The following is a 21,751-nucleotide window of genomic DNA, read 5'->3' as shown; positions in this document are numbered from 1 at the left end:
TTGATTTAGAAAGTGTTGCCACAAGAACAGTTGTGATACTTGGCAGAGCAAGACTGGTTCTTTCTGGTATGGTAGCAGATTTAGAAGAGGTTATCCCAAGACGAGTTGCAGTACTTGGTGGATCAGGGCTGGTTGCTTCCAGTATGGTAATTGTTGATTCGGAAGGGGATGTCAGAAGGGGACTATTGGGGCTTGGTACATCAGGACTGGTTGTTACTAATGTGGTTGGAGTTGATTGAGGAACTGCGGTGCTTTGTGGAGCAGGACTAGTTTGTTGCATTGTTGCTTCAGAAGGGCTGGGTCTATCAATATCGGTTACTGGTGTGTTCATACTTGATTCAGAAGGGGTTATTACAAGAGGTGCAATAGTGGTGCTTGGAAAATCAGGACTGGTTGTTACTGCTGTGGTGGTCTGTTCAGAAGGGGTTGTCACAATAGTTGTGCTTGTTACATCAGTACTTGTTTTTAGTGGCACGGTAGTTGCTGGTTCAGAACGGGCTGTGCTTCTTGGTACATCAGTACTAGTTACCATTTTTGTCAGAGTTGATTTAGAAAGGGTTGTCATGTGATTAGTTGTAGAGCTTGGTGGAGTAGAGCTTTTGGTTTGTGATTTGGTAGTTGCTTCAAAAGTGGTTGTCACAAGGGGAGTTGTGGTGCTTGGTTCATCAGGACTAGTTGCAACCAGTGTGGTAGTGGTTTCAGAAGGTGTCTTCTCAAGACCCACTGTGGTGCTTTGTGGAGCAGGACTGGTTGTTTGTGGCATTGTCGTCATTTCAAAAGGGCCTGTGGTGTTTGGTCTATCAGTATTGGTTACTGTTGTGGTCGGACTTGCTTCAGAAGGGGTTAAAACAAAACCAGTCGTGCTTGATGTAGCAGGAGTGGTTTCTAGTATGGTAGTTGGTTCAGGAGGAGTTGTGGTTCTTGGTGGAGCAGGACTGGTTGTTTGTGGCATTGTAGTTCCTTCAGAAGGGCTTGAGGTGTTTGGTCTATCAATATTGGTTACTGGTGTGTTCATACTTGATTCAGAAGGGGTTATTACAAGAGGAGTAGTGGTGCTTGCAAAATCAGGACTGCTTGTTATTGCTGTGGTGGTTGTTTCAGAAGGGGTTGTCACAAAAAACAGTACTGATGTAACAGTACTGTTTTTTCCTGGCAGGGTAGTTGCTGGTTCAGAAGGGGTTGTGCCGCTTAGTACATCAGGGGTTGTCACGTGATTAATTGTGGACTTTGGTGGAAGAGTGCTTCTTGTTTTTGGTTCGGTAGTTGCTTCAGAAGTGGTTGTCACAAGGGGAGTTGTGGTGCTTGGTACATCGGGACTGGTTATAACCAGTGTGGTAGGGTTTTTTTCAGTAGGTGTCGTCTCAAGACCCAGTGGGGTGCTTTGTGGAGCAGGACCTGTTTGTGGCATGGTAGTGCCTTCAAAAGGGCTTGGGGTGTTTGGTCTATCAGTATTGGTTACTGGTGTGGTCGTACTTGCCTCAGAAGGGGTTATCACAAAATCAGTCATGCTTGGTGCAGCAGGACTGGTTTCTAGTATGGTAGTTGATTCAGGATGAATTGTCACAAGACCACTTGTGAAACTTGGCAGAGCGAGACTGGTTGTTTCTGGTATGATAGTAGTTGATTTAAAATGGGTTGTCACAAGAGTTGTGCTTGTTACATCAGTACTGGTTATTACTGGCAGGGCAATTGCTGGTCCAGAAGGGGTTGTTCGGCTTGGTACCTCAGTTGATGCCGAAGGCAGAGCAAGACCGGATGATTCTGGCAACAGAGTTGTATGTTCAGAAGATGTCACAAGTGCGGATTTTGTGTTTGGAAAATCAGGACTGGTTGTTTGTGGCATTGTAGTTCCTCCAGGAGGGCTTGTGGGTCTATCAGTATCTGTCACCGGTGTGGACGTACTCGCTTCAGAAGTGGTTATGACAAGAAGATTTGTGGTGTTTGGAAAATTAGGACTAGTTACTGCTGATGTGGTTGTTTCTGAAGGGGTTGTGCTGGTTGGAGCATCAAGGCTGGTAGTGACTGGCTTTGTAGTTGTTTTAAAAGAGTTTGTCACAGTTGTGGAGCTTGGTGGAGCAGAGCTAATCATGTGTGGTGCAGTTTTAGTTGATTTAGAATGGGTTGTCACAAGGGGAGTGATGCTCGGTACATCAGGACTGGTTGTTACTGGTGTGGTCATAGTTGATTTAGACTGTTTTGTCACAAGACCAGTTGTGATGCTTGGCAGAGCAGGACTGATTACAGGAATATTTTGTTCAGATGGAGTTGTGGTCCTTGGTGAAGGAGGACTGGTCGTTTCTGGTATGGTAGTGGTTGTCTCAGAAGAGGTTGTCACAAGACCAGTTGTGGTGTTTGGTGGCGCAGGACTAGTTTCTGGCATTGTAGTTCCTTCAGGAGGCCGTGTCGTGCTTTGTCTATCAATACTGGTTACTGGTGTGGCCGTACTTGATTCAAAAGGAGTTATTACAAGAGGTGTGGTCCGATGAATATCAGTACTGCTTGTTACTGCTGTGCTTGTTTCAAAAGGGGTTATCACAGGAGTTGTGCTTGGTACATCAGTCCCAGTTACTCCTGTCAGGGTAGTTGCTGTCCCTGAAGGGGTTGTGTTTGCCATCATTGTTGATTCAGAAAGTAATGTCCCAAAAGAAGTTGTGGTGCTTGGTGGAGCAGTTTTTCCTATTGTCATATCAGAAAGGGTTGTCACGAGAGGAGTTGTGGTGCTTGGAAAATCAGGACTGGTTATTACTGCTGTGGTAGTCATTTGAGAAGGGGTTGTCACAATAGTTGTGCTTGTTCCATAATTACTGGTTGCTACTGGCAGGGTAGTTGCTGGTTCAGAAGGGGTTGCAGTTCTTGGCACATCAAGACTGGTTGTCATTGTGGTAGTGGTCGATTCAGAAAGTGCCGTCACAAGGCCAGTTGTGGTGCTTTGTGGAGCAGGGCTAGTTGTTGTGTTTGGTATATCAGTATTCGTCACTGGTGTGGTTGTTCTTGATTCAGAAGGGGTTATTACAAGAGGATTTGTGGTGTTTGGAAAATTAGGACTAGTTACTGCCGATGTGGTTGTTTCTGTTGGGGTTGTGCTGCTTGGTACACTGGCAGTGACTGGCTTTGTAGTTGATTTAGAAGGGGTTGTCACAACGGGAGTGATGCTCGGTACATCAGGACTGGTTGTTACTGGTGTGCTCATAATTGATTTAGACTGCTTTGTCACAAGACCAGTTGTGATGCTTGACAGAGCAGGGCCGTTTACGGGAATCATTTGTTCAGATTGAGTTGTGGCCCTTGATGGAGGACTGGTCGTTTCTGGTATGGTAGATGTTGATTCAGAAGAAACTACTACAATGGGAGTTGTGGTGCTTAGAAAATCAGGACTGGCCGATACTGGTGTGGTTATACTTGCTTCAGTTGTTCTTGCCGTGGTAGTTGCTAATTCAGAAGGGGTTGTCACAAGACCTGGTGTGGCACTTTGTGGAGTGTGACTGGTTTTTGGTATGGTAGCTTGCGATTCAGAAAAGGTTGTCACAAGGAAAGTTGTGGTGCTTGGTCGATCAGTACTGATTATTTGTGGTATGATAGTCGTTGATTCAGAAAGGGTCGCCACAGGGGGGGTCGTGGTGCTTGAAACACCAGGACTGGTTACCAGTGTGGTAGTGGTTGATCCAGAGGGTACAAAACCTGTTTGGGTGCTTGGTGGAACAGGACTGGTAGTGTGTGGCCTTGTAGTTCCTTCAGAAGGGCTTGAGGTGATTGGTCTATCCATTTTGGTTACTGCCATGGTAGTACCAGATTCAAAAGGAGTTGTGGTTCTTTGAGTGTCAGGACTGGTTGTTTGTGGCATTGTAGTTCCTTCAGAATGGCTTGTGCTTGGTGCATCAGGACTGGTTGTTACCAGTGTGGTAGAGGTTGATTCAGAAGGTGATGTCACAAGACCAGATGTGGTTCTGGCTGAAGCAGGACCAGTTACTGGCGAGATTGCCCTTTCAGAAGGAAATGTTGTGCTAGGTACATCAGCACTGGATACTATTGGCATGGCGGTAGTTTTGTGAAAAGGGGATGGGCTGCTTGACACAGCAGCAGAAGTTGTTACTAGGTTTAAAGTTGATGCAGTAAGGTTTGTGGTACTTGATGTGATGAGACCAATTGTTGTTGTTGTAGCAGGACTGCCTTTTTGCCGCATTGTAGTTTCTTCAGAAGGGCTTGGGGTGCTTCGTCTATCAGCATTCGTTACTGGTGTGGTAGTGGTTGATTCAGATGTCACAATATCAGCTGTGGTGCTTGGTGGAGCAGGACTAGTTCTTGGGGTGGCGGTTTTGGGTGGCGTTGTGGTGCTTGGTGCAGCAGGACCAGTTACTGGTGCAGTCATTGATGATTCAAAAGGGGTTTTCACAAGACCAATGGTGGTGCTTTGAAGACCAGAAGTGGTTACTAGAGTGGTCATTTTTTCAGAAGGGGTTGCCATAAGACCTGCTGTGGTGCTTGGGGGAGGAGGACTGGTTGCTACCGGTGTGGTGAGAGCAGCACCATCAGGACTGGTTGTTTTCAGCATTGTCATTCGTTGAGAAGGAGTTGTGGTCCTTGGTACATCAGGATGTGTTTTTACCAGTGTGGTGATGGTTGATTCAGAAGGTGTCACAAGACCAGTTGTGGTGCTTAGTGAAGCCGGACTGGTTGTTACTGGCCTGGTAGCGGTTGAGTAATATGGTGTTGTCACATGACCAGTTGTGGGGGTTAGTGGCGCAGGCCTGGTTGTTTCTGGTATGGCCGTCATTGATTCAAAAGGTGATGTCACAAGACTATGTGTGCTGTGTGGTACATCGCGACTGGTTACTAGCTTTGATTTAGCGGAGGTTGTCACAAGATTATTTGTGGGGGGTTGTGGAGCATGGTCTGTTCCTACCACGGGAGTTGTATGATCAGAAGGTGTTGTCTCAAGTGCAGATGCGGTGCTTGGAAACTCAGGACTGGGCGTTACTGCCATTTCAGTTTCGGAAGGGGTTATCACACGAGTCCTGATTGTTACTGGCCTGGTAGAGGTTGAGTAATAAGGTGTTGTCACAAGACCAGTTGTGGGGGTTGGCGGAGAAGCCCTGGTTTTCGGCATGATAGTCGATTCAGAAGATGTCACAAGATCACGTGTGCTGTTTGGTACATCAGGACTGGTTGCCAACTTTGTTGATTTAGCAGGGGTTGTCACTAGATTATTTGTGGGGCTTTGTGGAGCATGGTCTGGTCTTCCTGCCATAGGGGTTGTATGATCAGAAGGTGTTGTCTCAAGTGCAGATGTAGTGCTTGGTACATCAGGACTGGTTGTTACTGGCACGGTCATGGTTGACTCAGAAGGGGTTCTACCAAGTGGCGGTGTGGTCCATGGTACATAAGGACTGCTTGTTTGTTGCTTTGTATGTTGAGAAGGGCTTGTGGTGCTCGGTCTGTCAGTACTGGTTGTGGTCGATACAGACGAGGTTGTCCCAAGGCCAGTTGTGGTGTTTGGTGGCGCATGACTGATTATTACGAGGGAAGTATTCGTTCTTTCAGAAGGTGTTGTCACCAGTGGAGTTCCGGTGCTTCGTACGTTAGGACTGGTTCTTACTGGTGGTGTAGTTGTTGGTCCAGAAGGGGTTGTCACAAGGGGACTTGTGGTGCTTGTTTGAAGAAGACTTGTTGGCATGGTCATACTTGTGGCCATCAAAGGTTGACCGGGGCCTTGTGGTGGCAGATTAAATAATGGAGTAGATGAAGTCATGACCAGGCGAGGAGTTGTTGCTTGAATGTTTGTTGGTGTGGTTGAGGCAGAGGTGGTTATGGGCACTGACGTTAGGGTCAGAGTTGGTGGGGTATTAGCCATCCCCGCCAGGGTAGTGCGACTTTCTAGATCTGGACTGGTTGTTGGTTCAGGAAAAGTTGCCACAAGTGGCACTGTGGTTCTTACTGGCGTGGTAGTTCGTTCAGTCGAGGTTGGTAAAAGTGGACTTGTGCTGCTCTGTGAAGCAAAACTGGCTGTCACTGGTGTGGTGTAATAAGGAGTTGTGATGCTTGGTGGAGCAGGACCCTTCATTACAGGTGTGGTCGTTTGTGCAACAGGAATTGTGATAAGGGAGGGTGTGGTTAGTCTACTGGTAGAACTGTTTTTTACAGGCATTGTTTGTTCAGAAGGTGTCACAAGGGGAGTTTTGCTTTGTGGAGCAGGACTAGTTGTTCCTGGCAAGGAAGTCATTTCTGATAGATAGGTTGTGCTTGGTGGACTGCGGCCCTTTGTTACTGGTGTAGCAGTTGATTCAAAAAGGGGTGTCACAAGCGGAGTTGTGGTGCTGGGTACATCAAGAAAAGATGGTACCGATTGGGTAGTTATTAGTTCAGGAGTTGTGCTTGGTAGATCAGGACTTGTTCCTGGCATGATCGGTTGTGGTTCAGAGGGGCTTGTCACAAAGGTTTTGCTGCTTTGCAGAGCAGGACTGGCTGTGATTGGTGTAGCAGATGTTTGTTTCGACTGTGTTGAGGTGCTTTGAACTTTGGGAATGGTTGTTTGTTCAGGATCGCTTGTCAGGGTTGTGATGCTCGGCATATTCTCTTGGTAGATGGTCATAACTGAAAGGGTTCGTTCAGAAAGTCTTGTGGTGGTTGTTTGTTCAGGTGGGGCTGACACTAGAGTTATGGTACTTGGTCCATGATTACTGGTTGTTACTGGTGTTGATTCAGAAGGTATACCATGTATACCATGAAAGATTACCGACGTCATAGCTGTTGGTTCAAAGGGTGATGTCACTGGAGGAATTGTGGTGCTTGATGGAGCGGAACTGGTGGGAAATGTGGCCATGCCGGTTGTGATCGCCAAAGGCTGACCTGGGCCTTGTGACCTGGGAGTTGGGTTACCGAGGGAAGCAGCACTACTTGTTTGTGGTGTGGGAGTTGGTAGTGCAGATTGTGTTGTCACAAGAGCCATTATGGTGCCAGGTACATCAGGACTTGTCACTTCTGGTGTGATCATTTTAGTAGACGTTACGAGCACTGGAGTTGTGGTGGTCGGACCAGATGTCAAAGTAGGAGTTGTTACAGAAGTGGTGGTTGTGGGACCAGTAGCAGCAGAAGTTGGGGTCCGTGTTGAACCAGAGGTTGTTGTGAGTAAAGCAGGAGTTGCTTGTGTGGAAGTTGAACTACCAACGACCAGATCAAGAGCAGTAGCGGGAGATGTGTTTCTGATTGAAGCAGGTGTGGTTTGAGCAGTATTTAAGTAAGAGGTAGTTTTGGGAGCAGAAGTTGTCATTGTGGTCGGAGCAGGTTCAGAAGGGGTGCCGATAGAGTCAGGGCCAATATTGCTTGTTTGTGTAGGAGTAAATGTAGTAGATGGCACAACAGAGGCAATTACTGCACCAGAACTGGGCGTTGTGGTTAGAGGAAGAGGTGTCAGCACTGGAGTCGTAGTGGTAGGTGTAGATTTGACCAAAGCATGAATATTTGTTGCCACAGCAGTCGTTGAGGTCGCAGAGGTGGTCTTGGGAACAGGGGTCAGCGCTGAAGTCCACACGACTGGTACAGGACTACGAGTTCTAGTCGCAGCAAAAGTGTTTATGGTTGAAGCAAGACTACTTTCCGTCACAGAAATAGAAGCCATTGGTGCTGGAGACCTTGCGGCCACTGGGGTGCTTGCAGGCACAATTTGCATTGTGATTGGACAAGGTTTCGCAGTGGTGAAACGTGTTGGCATTAGGGGTGGACAGGTGGCAGATGGAGACTCCCTTGTGCTACCAGTTGAGGTTGTTGTGGCACAGGACACCTGAGGAGATGCGTCGCTCGTGCTTGGGAGAGTTGGTGGCAGGCTCGCAGGCACTTGATTACATGGAGTGTCATCTTTTTCATCAGCAGTATACGGTCCTATGGGAATGTCGTCATAACCCCACAACTCAAAGATATGGGCATCGCTATAAGAGCCCTGTGTTCCAGTGGTCTTACATGGTGCTGCTTCCGGTTTGGAAGTTTTAACACCGACACCCCCTGGCACCGACATATCAAGTTGCTGCACAGATCTTGGCTGACGTTTGTGTCCACTTTGCGTGGTCGTGTTGTTACACGCTGCCAGCATGGTGGACAAGTCCCCAAGAGAGTCCAAATAATTTATTTCCACGCTGGAACCCTGGGGGGGGGAAAAAAAGGAAGACATGAAACCTCATTTCAACCTTCCACAGTATGGATCCCGTTTGACGTTCCCTACCGCATTAGCTACGGTGGAGACCTGCACAAACGCAGCCCCTGCCCTCGCCGTGCTGACCCGAGGCCGGATGACAGCCTTATCTCCGAGATCTTTAATCCTCATCAGTTTGGTCCCAGGGGGCAGTTTGACAAGGATTTGTGTTGCCCCGCATAGGACCAACGGTGGTGCCAGGGGCAGCGCGGTGGCTGGACTCTCGCAGGAAGCCACGCCCATCATGTTCATTTGCAGCAGACTGTCAAAATAATGGACTTCCAACTGGTGATGGTGTCTTCCATTCGACACCTGTTCAGAAAAACAGCATCAGTTCCACAGTTCATCTTCCACAAAAAGCGAGCGCTAGCATAGCTAGCACTACTTCCTATACCTTTCTACACTATGATTTCATACCCTCACTGACATTGACAACTATGTAAACATTTCAGAAAAGTAGTCTGTGTGCAGCTTGGATAATGCCAATCTGCTGTACATGACGCCTGAACGGAAGGTACGTTGAACCGTACCACTTGGTGGGGTCATGTGACATGTTCGCGTTACGAGGTGTTTGGCGACGTGATGGCGACAAAGTGGTGGCGGGTTGGTGATGTTACCGTTTTTGTCCCACCACCACCACACATAGCAGTACTTTACCATACAATACTACACTGTACCATCACCACACATAGCAGTACTTTACCATACAGTACTACACTGTACCATCACCACACATAGCAGTACTTTACCATACAGTACTACACTGTACCATCACCACATATAGCAGTACTTTACCATACAGTACTACACTGTACCACCACCACACATAGCAGTACTTTACCATACAGTACTACACTGTACCACCACACATAGCAGTACTTTACCATACAGTACTAGTCTGTACCACCACCACCACACATAGCAGTACTTTACCATACAGTACTAGACTGTACCACCACCACACATAGCAGTACTTTACCATACAGTACTAGACTGTACCACCACCACACATAGCAGTACTTTACCATACAGTACTAGACTGTACCACCACCACACATAGCAGTACTTTACCATACAGTACTAGTCTGTACCACCACCACCACCACACATAGCAGTACTTTACCATACAGTACTAGACTGTACCACCACCACACATAGCGGTACTTTACCATACAGTACTAGACTGTACCACCACCACACATAGCAGTACTTTACCACACAGTACTAGACTGTACCACCACCACACATAGCAGTATTTTACCACACAGTACTAGACTGTACCACCACCACACATAGCAGTACTTTACCACACAGTACTACACTGTACCACCACACATAGCAATACTTTACCATACAGTGCTAGTCTGTACCACCACCACCACACTTAGCAGTACTTTACGATACAGTACTAGACTGTACCACCACACATAGCAGTACTTTACCATACAGTACTACACTGTACCACCACCACACATAGCAATACTTTACCATACAGTACTACACTGCACCACCACCACACATAGCAGTACTTTACCATACAGTACTACACTGTACCACCACACATAGCAGTACTTTACCATACAGTTCTACACTGTACCACCACACATAGCAGTACTTTACCATACAGTACTAGACTGTACCACCACACATAGCAGTACTTTACCATACAGTACTACACTGCACCACCACCACACATAGCAGTACTTTACCATACAGTACTAGTCTGTACCACCACACATAGCAGTACTTTACCATTCAGTTCTACACTGTACCACCACACATAGCAGTACTTTACCATACAGTACTAGACTGTACCACCACACATAGCAGTACTTTACCATACAGTACTACACTGTGCCACCACCACACATAGCAATACTTTACCATACAGTACTACACTGCACCACCACCACACATAGCAGTACTTTACCATACAGTACTACACTGCACCACCACCACACATAGCAGTACTTTACCATACAGTACTAGTCTGTACCACCACCACCGCACATAGCAGTACTTTACATTACAGTACTAGACTGTACCACCACCACACAGCACTACTTTACCATGCAGTACTAGACTGTACCACCACCACACATAGCAGTACTTTACCATACCGTACTAGACTGTACCACCACCACACATAGCAGTACTTTACCATACAGTACTAGTCTGTACCACCACCACACATAGCAGTACTTCGCATTACAGTACTAGACTGTACCACCACCACACAGCACTACTTTACCATGCAGTACTAGACTGTACCACCACCACACATAGCAGTACTTTACCATACCGTACTAGACTGTACCACCACCACACATAGCAGTACTTTACCATACAGTACTAGTCTGTACCACCACCACACATAGCAGTACTTTACCATACGGTACTAAACTGTACCACCACCACACAGCACTACTTTACCATGCAGTACTAGACTGTACCACCACCACACATAGCAGTACTTTACCATACGGTACTAGACTGTACCACCACCACCACCACACTTAGCAGTACTTTACCATACAGTACTAGACTGTACCACCACCACACATAGCAATACTTTACCATACAGTACTACACTATACCACCACACATAGCAGTACTTTACCATACAGTGTTAGACTGTACCACCGCACATAGCAGTACTTTACATTACAGTACTAGACTGTACCACCACCACACAGCACTACTTTACCATGCAGTACTAGACTGTACCACCACCACACATAGCAGTACTTTACCATACCGTACTAGACTGTACCACCACCACACACAGCAGTACTTTGCCATACGGTACTAGACTGTACCACCACCACACATAGCAGTACTTTACCATACGGTACTAGTCTGTACCACCACCACCGCACATAGCAGTACTTTACATTACAGTACTAGACTGTACCACCACCACACAGCACTACTTTACCATGCAGTACTAGACTGTACCACCACCACACATAGCAGTACTTTACCATACCGTACCACCACCACACATAGCAGTACTTTACCATACAGTACTAGACTGTACCACCACCACCACACATAGCAGTACTTTACCATACAGTACTAGTCTGTACCACCACCACACATAGCAGTACTTTACCATACAGTACTAGACTGTACCACCACCACCACACACAGCAGTACTTTGCCATACAGTACTAGACTGTACCACCATACATAGCAGTACTTTACTATACAGTACTATACTGTACCACCACACATAGCAGTACTTTACTATACTGTACCACCACACATAGCAGTACTTTACTATACAGTACTAGACTGTACCACCACCACACGTAGCTGTACTTTACCATATAGTACTACACTATACCACCACCACACGTAGCTGTACTTTACCATACAGTACTACACTATACCACCACATAGCAGTACTTTACCATATAGTACTATATTCTTTGCTAAACAGGAAGTGAGATGACATCATGACAGGAAATGGCCAATTGAAGACGAGCCAAGTCAAAGATGTGGTGGTTGAGCAGACGTACCACAGAGGCCCGGGCCGCAATTTGAAAACAACCCACTTTCCCAGTAACATGAATCCCAGCCTTTTGATGAGGTACCTGCTCCCACGTTTGATTGACAGCAGTGTGACGTGGCGGCCACGAGCGGGTTGACGTACCGACGCGTCCAGGTGGCAGCTGTCGTACGGCAACTTGAGCAGCAGCCAGGGACCGAACCTCCGAACCGATGCGGCGCAGGCGTCGGGCAGCGCCATCAGCCTGCTCCCGTCTGCGGACAAGCAGAACCGCACGTCAACACGCGCGCGAGCACCCACGAGCACGCCGAACGCACTCACCTGGAAGGCGGGCTTTGGAGTGCCTGATGAGGGACAAACCGACGCAAAGCGCCGTGTCGCTGCAGCGGAACCGCGGCCGACCCGAATCCAGCATGCCCGCGCGTCCCGACACTGAAGCAGAACACAGACCTTCCAAGCTGACTGCGCTCTGGACCACAAGTTTCCGGTGGGCTTACCTGCCATGAACTTCCACACGGGGGCCGGGAAGAATCCTGGGTCCGGACCTCCATTCGCGCCCCCGTCGGTGCCGGTGTCGGCCTTGTTGAGGCGCGCTAGAGTCACCGCGGTGACCCAAAACCAAACCACAATCCACTCGGGAGGCCCCGACATGGTCCGGTCCGGTCCGGTCCAATTGGTTCGGGTCCAAAACGGTGCTTTGCTGACAAGAACCGCCAAAACAAAAGAAAAACGCTAAAGAAAAAAAAGGCTCATGCCGGCCAAGCACACCTGGGACTTATAAACTAATCTCGCTTCTGATTGGCTCGTCACAACCGGAAGTTGACATTAACTTCAAGTGGCCGCAATTATCCTGGCTTTGTCAGCCTTATACAGTATTAAAAGTATGAAATCAAGTAGAGAATATTTATTATTGGAAATACATACATAGATAGATACATAGTTTGGTACAGTAGGTGGCAGTATGCACCTTTTTTTTAAAGTCATAGATGCAACCCTCCATTAAACCAAAAGAAGAAGAAGAAAAAAACGTGCAACAGTCACCACTCAGATTGACAGACATGACATAAGTTGATAGCACAGCCATCTTGTAAAGAATACGGCAGATGGAAATCAACTTAGTGGGGGCTTTGTTCCACCAGATGTAATAAGTGAAGAAAGCCGTCCCCCAGCTACCTAGCTAGCATTCCTTTCTTAGTTATTTATTTATTTTTTATTTATGTTCATATTGTTCTGTAGAATTGGACTTTTATGTTCCTGTAATTATGCTTATACTGTGTTATACTGTTTTGTAATTGAAGATTGTAATAAAATATGTAGTTTTTTTTTAAAGCTAGCTAGCTAGCTGCTATCGGTAGCCATTGGCCAAGTTGTTGACAGCTCGCCGGTCCTCCTTTCCCACCTGCTGGTGTCATCCCGTCATAACACCCCACCACCCAAATCACGACTCTCTGTATTTGGCTTCCGTTACAAGGGATTCGACTCTTTTGCTGTTGGTTTTTCACTGAAATATTTATGGTGTACATATTTTATTGCCGTGATATTAGAACTTTTCCTCAAGCTAATTTTCCAAAAATGACCATTTTCTTCTTATTTCTTCTAACTTATTCTCCTCAAATGGCTGTGCCGGCCTTTAGGACTCAGATATGAAAACTGACGTCCAACTCTGACGTCATAATAGAAATCGCCATTCCGTCGCAGCCACTCGTTGCCTTGTGGAGTCAATCACGTGTCCATGGATTCCGTAGCCCCGCCCCCAATGGCGACATTTACCCCTCCTCAAGGTGGTTCTAGCACAGGGGTGGGCATTGTTGTAACAAAATGGATGGGGGGCCAGACTATATATTCTACACTGGAAGTATTGTATCTGTGAAAGTGTTAGCTGGCTGCTAACGTGCAGCAGCAGACCACATCAATAACTAGTTGATAAAAGAACTATCAAACCATCCTAAGGTTGGCTCAGGCCATGATGCCAGCTTGGATGGTAAGTTTAAATGAAATACTTTGGAAAGGACGGGCAGGCCGGATGTGGCCCCCGGGCCGTAGTTTGCCCACCCCTGTCCTAGCATGACATGGTGATGAGAATATCCATACATACTGTATACTGATATATACCTACTGTATACATACATAATGTATACTGATACATACATACTTGCCGCCACTGCACTTCATAGGAGGACGGCCATCTTGGGATGGAGGGACAACTAGAGATGGAGATATTGGGCTCTGCGCCTGCTTGGTGGATGCTTTGGACCCAAATCCAAACCACAACCCCCTAAGGGAGACCCCAGCATGGTCCTGTCCGATCCAGACTGCACCCAGACCGGCTCGGGGCCGGCTGACACACCTCAAGAGTCACCAGCCAGTCAAAACCTGTAGTGGACTTGTGCTTTACTTTAGGTCTGAAGACCCGGCCAGGAACTCATGTAACCTTTCATAATAAAACACAGTCAGGCTTTTAGTTTGAAATGCTCCCATCTCGGACGCAATGGGAGAATGATGTCAGTGTTTGTTGGTTTATTGGCAGCAGTGAAACATGGCGGCAAACAACACATAAAAGTCCCAAGTTGTGATTGGACGATTCCTCATGAGAGCCCAGCGAGTCAACCGGAGAGTGCTTGTGGTGCACGTGGTAACCATGACAACACAAGCCGCTTCCTACTAGCATTGGTTAGCGTGCGTGGCGGAGCCTGCAAAGCACACAGAGTTTGTTTATCTTCAGCCGTGATGTCGCATCCTCTTAGAAGAGCGACGCCTTCTTCTTTAGTTCGTTTCGTCTCCATAGCGACAGGCGCTCAAATTCACCAGCGCTCATCCCAAACACCTGCTGGAACTCGCGTGGGTCCAGATGTCTCTGGGGACACAAACGACAAACGGGCTCAGCGTGCGCCACACACACGCACGTCGTCATGGTTGTCCCGCCTCACCTCCAGACGTGTGCGGTCCACTCCGGGAGGAAGCTTGCAGCGCCCCCTTTGGGTGACCATCAGCACCTCGTAGGGGTACACCTGCAGGGAAACACGTACACGTGAAAGTGGACGCAACAACGCGTCACAGCGCGTCTCACCTTCTGCTCCAAGATGCTCGGCAACGAGTTTCCTCTGTCCATGCGCTCCATTTGGGCCTCGCCATTCTGTGCACGCACACATGCACGCACGCACACACACACACACACAGCGTGAGGCAAGGAAGCAAAGTCAACTCCGCCTCTTGGCTGCAGGCTCCGCCTCACGTGGGCGCTACGTGCACACGCTTACCTGAGCGGCTGCGGAGACACAAGCAAGACAAAGACAAGCATCAGTCAAGCTGATTGGTGGCATCAGAAAGGAAGTTGCGAGGGGAGGTTCCCACCTGCACGTGCCGCGTCCATGGAAAAGTCGGCCGACTGCATCTGAAAGCGCAACGTACTCGTCACAACGTTGTTCTGAGCAAACAGGAAGTAGCGACAAGAAACAGGAAGTACTAACTCTGGTGAGCCCGGAGCCAGAACGAGACGGAGACTTGGACCCGCTTGCTGCCAGACCTGCAGACAAGAAACGGACGCGACGTGAGTCGGATCCCGTGGCAGTGACAGTGAGTGCAGGTGAGGGCCCTGGCGAGTCTCACTGGTGTGCATGTGACCTCTGTCGGGCAGCGACTGCGTCTTCCTCCGGAAGCCCGCAGCTTTCTCCTTCTCTTCCTTCAGGATCAGACGTCCCAGGTTGGACTTGATCTGGACCAAACAGACCTTCATTTTCATGTCTTCTGCTAAGCTTCACCTTGGACATGCTCTCTTACTATAAACCATACTGTACCAATAATATACTACACCATCCTACACCAATAATATACTACACCATACTGTACAGATAATATACTACACCATCCTACACCAATAATATACTACACCATACTGTACTGATAATATACTACACCATCCTACACCAATAATATACTACACCATGCTGTACTGATAATATACTACACCATCCTACACCAATAATATACTACACCATACTGTACTGATAATATACTACACCATCCTACACCAATAATATACAACACCATACTGTACAGATAATATACTACACCATCCTACACCAATAATATACTACACCATACTGTACCGATAATATACTACACCATCCTACACCAATAATATACTACACCATACTGTACAGATAATATACTACACCATTATACACCAATAGTATACTACACCATACTGTACCGATAATATACTACACCATCCTCCACCAATAATATACTACACCATACTGTACCGATAATATACTACACCATCCTCCACCAATAATATACTACACCATACTGTACAGATAATATACTACACCATCCTACACCAATAATATACTACACCATACTGTACCGATAATATACACCATCCTACACTAATATACTACACCATACTGTACCGATAATACACTACACCATCCTACACCAATAATATACTACACCATACTGTACCGATAATAAACTACACCATCTTACACCAATAATATACTACACCATACTGTACCAATAATATACTACACCATCCTACACCAAACATATACTACACCATACTGTACCAATAATATACTACACCATCCTACACCAATAATATACTACATCATACTGTACCAATAATATACTACACCATCCTACACCAATAATATACTACATCATACTGCACTGATAATATACTACACTATCCTACACCAATAATATACTACACCATACTGTACCGATAATATACACCATCCTACACCAATATACTACACTATACTGTACCATAATATACTACGACATACTGTACTGATAATACACTACACCATCCTACACCAATAATATACTACACCATACTGTACCAATAATAAACTACACCATCTTACACCAATAATATACTACACCATAATGTACCAATAATATACTACACCATCCTACACCAATAATATACTACACCATACTGTACCAATAATATACTACACCATACTGTACCAATAATATACTACATCATACTGTACCAATAATATACTACACCATCCTACACCAATAATATACTACACCGTCCTACATTAATAATATACTACATCATACTGTACTGATAATATACTACACCATCCTACACCGATAATATACTACACCATACTGTACCAATAATATACTACATCATACTGCACCGATAATATACTACACCATAATGTACCGATAATATACTACACCATCCTACACCGACAATATACTACACCATACTGTACCGATAATATACTACACTATACTGTACCAATAATATACTACACCATACTGTACCGATAATATACTACACCATACTGTACTGATAATATACTACACCATACTGTACCAATAATATACTACACCATCCTACACCAATAATATACTAATAATATTATACTACTAGTAGTCTACTAGTAGTATACTACCCTGGTACTAGACTACATATGGTAGTACTATAGTATACATAGTATAGGCTAGTATTGACACAGTATAACCTTTTCCAGTTCCTGTTCCTGCAGCGTCTTGGCTTCATCCGTCAAGTCCTCAAAGTCGTCATCTTCTTCCTCCATCTTCTTCTTCCGCCACTCAATCTCTGCCAGAACACAGGAAGTCAGCCCACCCGCTTCCTGCTTGCCGTAAGTGTGAGCGGCGCGCGTGTCACCCATGGCGGCCAGTGAAGGCGGGCAGGGCCAGAAGTCTGTCTCGATCTTGGACGGCTGGTTGGGGTCTGGAGGCTGAGCTGCTGGGAACTTTGCCGACTGGATGACCCCGCGACCTTCAGGGTGTCTGAAACCTTCTGCAGGGGAAAAGGGGGCGGAGCTACCGTGACAATGACGAGGTGAGGCGTGCACGTGAAGAAGAGCTGACCTTGTTTGTAGATGGGAGGCTTCCTGTAGATGTTTGCTCCGTTATCTGCACCAAGTCAAAGGTTAGTGTGTGTGTGTGCGTGTGTGCACGTGCACGTGCACGGACCTGGTCGGTGGAAGTGCTGCAGGCTGGCGCTGATTTTGCGTCCGGCCTGCAGTTGCAGCATGGAGCCTCCGGGGGAGCCGCTGTCACTTTCTGCTCGCCGTCCTTTCACCTGAAACAGGAAGTAGGAAGGGTTTGAGTGCACGTGGGTGTCCACGGTGCTGTGGCGGTGCTCACCTCAGGAGACATGGCGGGGGAGGCAGCGGGCGGAGACAGAGATCGCTGTAAACACAAAACAAATCTGTCAGGTTGCTGTTGGACCGCGCCCACATGTGCACACACGTGCACACACATGCACACCTCTCTGCGTGGAGGGTCCAGCGGTGAGAAGCTGAGGTGCGGTTGGTAGGTCATCAGGTCGGGTCGCTCCACCTGCAGGATGGCTTTATCTCGGGGCAGCGCCGCCAGGTCCCGGTACGGCACCACCTGCTCGTCCACACGTGCCTGCACACGCACATGTGCTAGCATTGACATCTGTATCGCTAACCAATGCCCGTCGAGGTTTTTGCTTCGCAATTCGAAACAGCTGCTGAACAAGCTAGCCGTTTTACCGTGATGGCAGTGGCGGGGGAGCCCGGCATGCTGGGGCCTTGCGAGGACGCCAAGTTGACGGGAGTGACCCGACCCTCCACCTGCAACGTGATGCGCAGCATGTCCTGAGTTCCACGCAAAGAGCACTAATGCTACGTGGGCGTGTCTCTTTACCTTATTCATGACAGGAGATCAACTTTGGTCCCGGTTTCTGCAAACACACACACACAGGTCATGTGACATGCTCCACCAGAGTAGTGAGAGGGCGGGGTTAAGGAAGAGCTCTACATCTGTAACCATGGTGATAAGGGATAAGGGCGTCGGCCTGGCTGGCTGCGATGATAAACAGGGAGGGAATGGAGACTGGTATCAGTGGTATCAGTTGTATCAATGGTAGTAGCAGGCCCATCCCACTGAGCTTGGCTGCCACTTCCTGTCCGCTAGAGGCGCCACTGAGTCACCACAGAAGAAAATAAACACCACACTTTTGGGAGCCACCAAGCTAAGCTAAGCTAAGTTAGCCGACAGCACGGGTGCAGTTACAGCTTAGAAGCACTAGTTGGCGACAGTCATCAATGTCCCGAAGTCAGACATTAGCTCCTCCCCCTGGTGTTTTTAAACATTGGACTTTGACGGACAAACAGGAAGACTTTAGCCTGCTATAGCCACAAATGGTGAGGATGAGGATGAGGATGGGGATGGGGATGAGGATGATGAATCACGAACTGCAGGACGGATGCAGCGTGTGCGCGCGCACTCACGCGCGCAGCGGATGACCACTAAACGTTCGACGCCGATGAAGCATCATCTTTATCATCATCACCGCAGCCCTTGAATGCAATGAAAATAATATTTAAAAAAAAAAAACAACGATTGGGTTCTTACCTTCCAGGGGCGCCGAGTCAGCGTCGATGCTCGTGCACGCCAGGAGGAGAACGACGGGCAGGTGTCACGTGACAGCCTCCTCCGGAGGAAAGGAGGAGAAAGATGCTGTGACGTCATGCTTTTAGTTTGTCTTCTTTCAGTCCAAATGGTGCAACATTCCTGTCAGCTCGATGGACAAGACTAACTAACAAGGAAAACAAGGATTCCAAAATGAATGCGTGCAGAAATGACACCTGTTTCATGAACATGAATATATATGAATATATATTCATAAATATACATAATATACTAGACTAAGTTGAAGAGGACAAGTACAGGTATAATATTATGTCTTGGTGAAGATCGTTACCCTAACCTTGTGACTAGGAAGCACAAGCAGTTCAAGCAGGAAATGTGCTACCAGCCGGTCCATCTTCGCAGAATAGACGATCTCTGGTCAACAAAGATGGCGTCGAGCAATGGCTTCGCCTCGCTGGTAAGAAAACAAGCTTCAAACGTTGCCTTTTTTATCGTCACGCTCGCCGCCTTCCCAATCGTCCTCTTGTCTACATTGCGTAGTCTGTGACAAACAAAAGGAATTAAAAAATCAGAAGGTATGCGGCGGCTAATGCTAAGCTAACGGGAGGTAAACACGTGTTGCAAACAAGCGGAGAGACGATCAGCGCTTGTTAGCAGCGGTGATGGAGTTTGACGTGACGAGTTTGTGTTGACGCAGCAAACTTGTGTTTTGGCTTCTCAGGGACCTGACGGAGCCTCGGCTGCTGCGCATGCGCTGTCTCTTCCTGCGGAGGCTTATGGGAATGACGTGAGTGCTCATTTTGGCCACCAACCTGTCATCAATGTCAGCCTCTGACTGGAGTCCCCACCTGGTCTTTCAGGAGCGTCTGGAGGTGATGTGGGCCATGAAGGCCTACAGCCACGCTGAGGTCTACTTCAATGTGAGTTTCACCCACGGGGTACTTGGGACATCACACAGCGGGGAAGTGACCGTTTTGTCTTCTTCAGCTCATTTCTTCCGTGGATCCAAAGTTCCTGAAGCTGACAAAGCTTGACGATGACATCTACTCATCCTTCAAGGAAGCCTTCAAGGATCTCCAGGTGAAGCTGCTGAAGCCTGATGACCTCAAGTCGGCCGAAGCCAAAGAGGTGAGTGTCTCAGGGCCAATTTGCGATCTGTGCGAGCGCGTCCCTTTGTGGTAAAGCAGCAGAAGCGTCTGTGTCCAGAGGTGGCGCCCTTTCTGTAACCGATACGAAGACCTGGTGGAGGACTTCAACTACGGGACGTTGCTGCGCTTGGACTGTGAGAAGGACTACACGGAGGAGAACACCATCTTTGGTGGGTTGCCATGAGTCAAATGGCATCATCGCCGTCTGCAACCTCAATCTTTTTCCTGTGTTCAGCCACCAGGATCCAGTTTTTTGCCATTGAAATCACCCGAAACCGGGAAGGCTTCAACGATGTGGTGTTCTCGTCCAGGTCGTCCGAGAGTTAGCCGGGAAGCTCAGTGCCCAACACGAGCTCAGCGCTTCCATGGTTTGCACATGTGGAGGCTGAAGGACGAAATAAGAACAATAAGAATAAATCTGGATTTGCTACACAATGCTGATCTGAGGGAATGTTGACACACGTCGTAGGCGGGCTCTGGAATACTTGCATCATTACACTTCAGTAAGTATAGCGGCTACCACTTAGTACGGCGATCCCTGCTTTTGGTAGTGTACTGTAGCATTGTTGGAGCCCTTTAGATACGATATAACACCCCTATAGTCACCGTTACAGTCAGACTACCCAATAAAGTGGGCGTACTAAAACATAGAAACCTGCTTACTGGCTTCTAAATCTGCATTTGAACATTGTTAGAGCCCTCTAGACATGATATAACACCCCTATAGTCACCGGACCATTCAGACTACCCAATAAAGTAGGTGTACTAAAACATAGAAACCTGCTTACCACCTTCTAAATATGCATCTGAACATTGTTACAGCCCTCTAGACATGATATAACACCCCTATAATCACCGTTACATTCAGACTACCCAATATAGTAGACATAATCAGAGAAGATGGGACATATTAAGCCGAGAAACCTTGTTTAACACCTTTTACATTGCCTTTTTAAACATGATTAGCGCTGTCTAGACATGAAATAACACCCCTATAGTCATTGCTACATTCCTATTACCCAATATAGTCGACATAATAAGAGAAAATGGGACATATTAAGCAGAGAAACCTTGTTTAACACCTTTTAAATAGACTTTTTAAAATCTGGCTGTTAGGCCTGTTTGTTAATCACTATCAACCGTGCAGTTTGGTGGCATCAATGAAACATTACGGACACCTAGTGGCCAGTGTCGAACACTACAGAATGGTACATATTATCACAATGTTTCTTTCAATGCGTTTGCAGAATCTAATATTTCACTTAATTGAGGTGTGCTTGAAAATACTAAATTTAGGCCAAAAAGACGTACATTTTTGCTTATACATGTATATTTTTGGACGAACAGGCCACATTCAACCACAGGATAATTGTGATTTACGAATATACTGTACTTCTGGAAAAACTAGTAACTAACCTCTCGTTTTAATGGTGATTTGCAGCTGCTGGATTTAGTTTCTATTATGACTTGAGGAACAATTTTAGGGTGATCTGGAACGGTATCCATGCGAAC

The 21,751-nt window shown here is 47.0% G+C and overlaps 3 protein-coding genes across 3 annotated transcripts; 1 reads left to right on the top strand and 2 right to left on the bottom strand.

Annotated features, from left to right (window-relative positions):
* Positions 1–6,989: 6,989 nt before the first annotated feature.
* On the bottom strand, positions 6,990–12,458 carry LOC131106752 (uncharacterized). Its single transcript, XM_078799247.1, has 6 exons — positions 12,191–12,458; positions 12,015–12,125; positions 11,838–11,947; positions 8,210–8,491; positions 7,367–8,131; positions 6,990–7,154 (listed from the first exon to the last, which is right to left on the bottom strand). Exons 1-6 carry the CDS (start codon positions 12,342–12,344, stop codon positions 6,990–6,992), a joined length of 1,587 nt encoding a protein of 528 aa, XP_078655373.1. The 5' UTR covers positions 12,345–12,458.
* Positions 12,459–14,197: 1,739 nt separating this feature from the next.
* On the bottom strand, positions 14,198–19,761 carry dmtn (dematin actin binding protein). The gene is made up of 15 exons (XM_078799294.1): positions 19,074–19,761; positions 18,363–18,399; positions 18,209–18,289; positions 17,835–18,101; positions 17,661–17,769; positions 17,556–17,600; positions 17,350–17,484; positions 17,183–17,280; positions 15,300–15,405; positions 15,161–15,216; positions 15,045–15,084; positions 14,951–14,958; positions 14,761–14,826; positions 14,621–14,701; positions 14,198–14,547 (listed from the first exon to the last, which is right to left on the bottom strand). The coding sequence occupies exons 2-15, from the start codon at positions 18,369–18,371 to the stop codon at positions 14,434–14,436; spliced, it is 1,215 nt and encodes a 404-aa protein (XP_078655420.1). The 5' UTR covers positions 18,372–18,399; positions 19,074–19,761; the 3' UTR covers positions 14,198–14,433.
* On the top strand, positions 19,080–21,637 carry pbdc1 (polysaccharide biosynthesis domain containing 1). The gene is made up of 6 exons (XM_058056129.2): positions 19,080–19,548; positions 19,813–19,878; positions 19,952–20,011; positions 20,079–20,219; positions 20,298–20,409; positions 20,475–21,637. The coding sequence occupies exons 1-6, from the start codon at positions 19,465–19,467 to the stop codon at positions 20,564–20,566; spliced, it is 555 nt and encodes a 184-aa protein (XP_057912112.2). The 5' UTR covers positions 19,080–19,464; the 3' UTR covers positions 20,567–21,637.
* Positions 21,638–21,751: the final 114 nt, after the last annotated feature.

This window comes from Doryrhamphus excisus, linkage group LG19 (assembly GCF_037039965.1).
Source record: "Doryrhamphus excisus strain RoL-2023G ecotype Guam linkage group LG19, RoL_Dexc_Guam_v1.1, whole genome shotgun sequence".
Lineage (NCBI taxonomy): Eukaryota > Metazoa > Chordata > Actinopteri > Syngnathiformes > Syngnathidae > Doryrhamphus > Doryrhamphus excisus.
The sequence above is the reverse complement of the archived record's forward strand: the minus strand, read 5'-3'. Positions and strand labels throughout refer to the sequence as shown.

What these genes read in the sequence shown, in the direction of transcription:
- LOC131106752 (XM_078799247.1), bottom strand. Translation starts at nt 12,344, where the DNA reads ATGTCGGGGCCTCCCGAGTGGATTGTGGTTTGGTTTTGGGTCACCGCG. An exon ending in CTCCAAAGCCCGCCTTCCAG is followed by an intron (nt 11,948 to 12,014) that starts GTGAGTGCGTTC and finishes GCTTGTCCGCAG; the next exon opens with ACGGGAGCAGGCTGATGGCG. An exon ending in CAACGCCCAGTTCTGGTGCA is followed by an intron (nt 7,155 to 7,366) that starts GTAATTGCCTCT and finishes GGTCGTTGGTAG; the next exon opens with TTCAACTTCCACACAAGCAA.
- dmtn (XM_078799294.1), bottom strand. An exon ending in CTGGCTCCGGGCTCACCAGA is followed by an intron (nt 15,085 to 15,160) that starts GTTAGTACTTCC and finishes TTGCGCTTTCAG; the next exon opens with ATGCAGTCGGCCGACTTTTC. An exon ending in CGAGCATCTTGGAGCAGAAG is followed by an intron (nt 14,702 to 14,760) that starts GTGAGACGCGCT and finishes GTTTCCCTGCAG; the next exon opens with GTGTACCCCTACGAGGTGCT.
- pbdc1 (XM_058056129.2), top strand. Translation starts at nt 19,465, where the DNA reads ATGTGCTACCAGCCGGTCCATCTTCGCAGAATAGACGATCTCTGGTCA. An exon ending in GCAATGGCTTCGCCTCGCTG is followed by an intron (nt 19,549 to 19,812) that starts GTAAGAAAACAA and finishes TTGGCTTCTCAG; the next exon opens with GGACCTGACGGAGCCTCGGC. An exon ending in AGTCGGCCGAAGCCAAAGAG is followed by an intron (nt 20,220 to 20,297) that starts GTGAGTGTCTCA and finishes GTCTGTGTCCAG; the next exon opens with AGGTGGCGCCCTTTCTGTAA.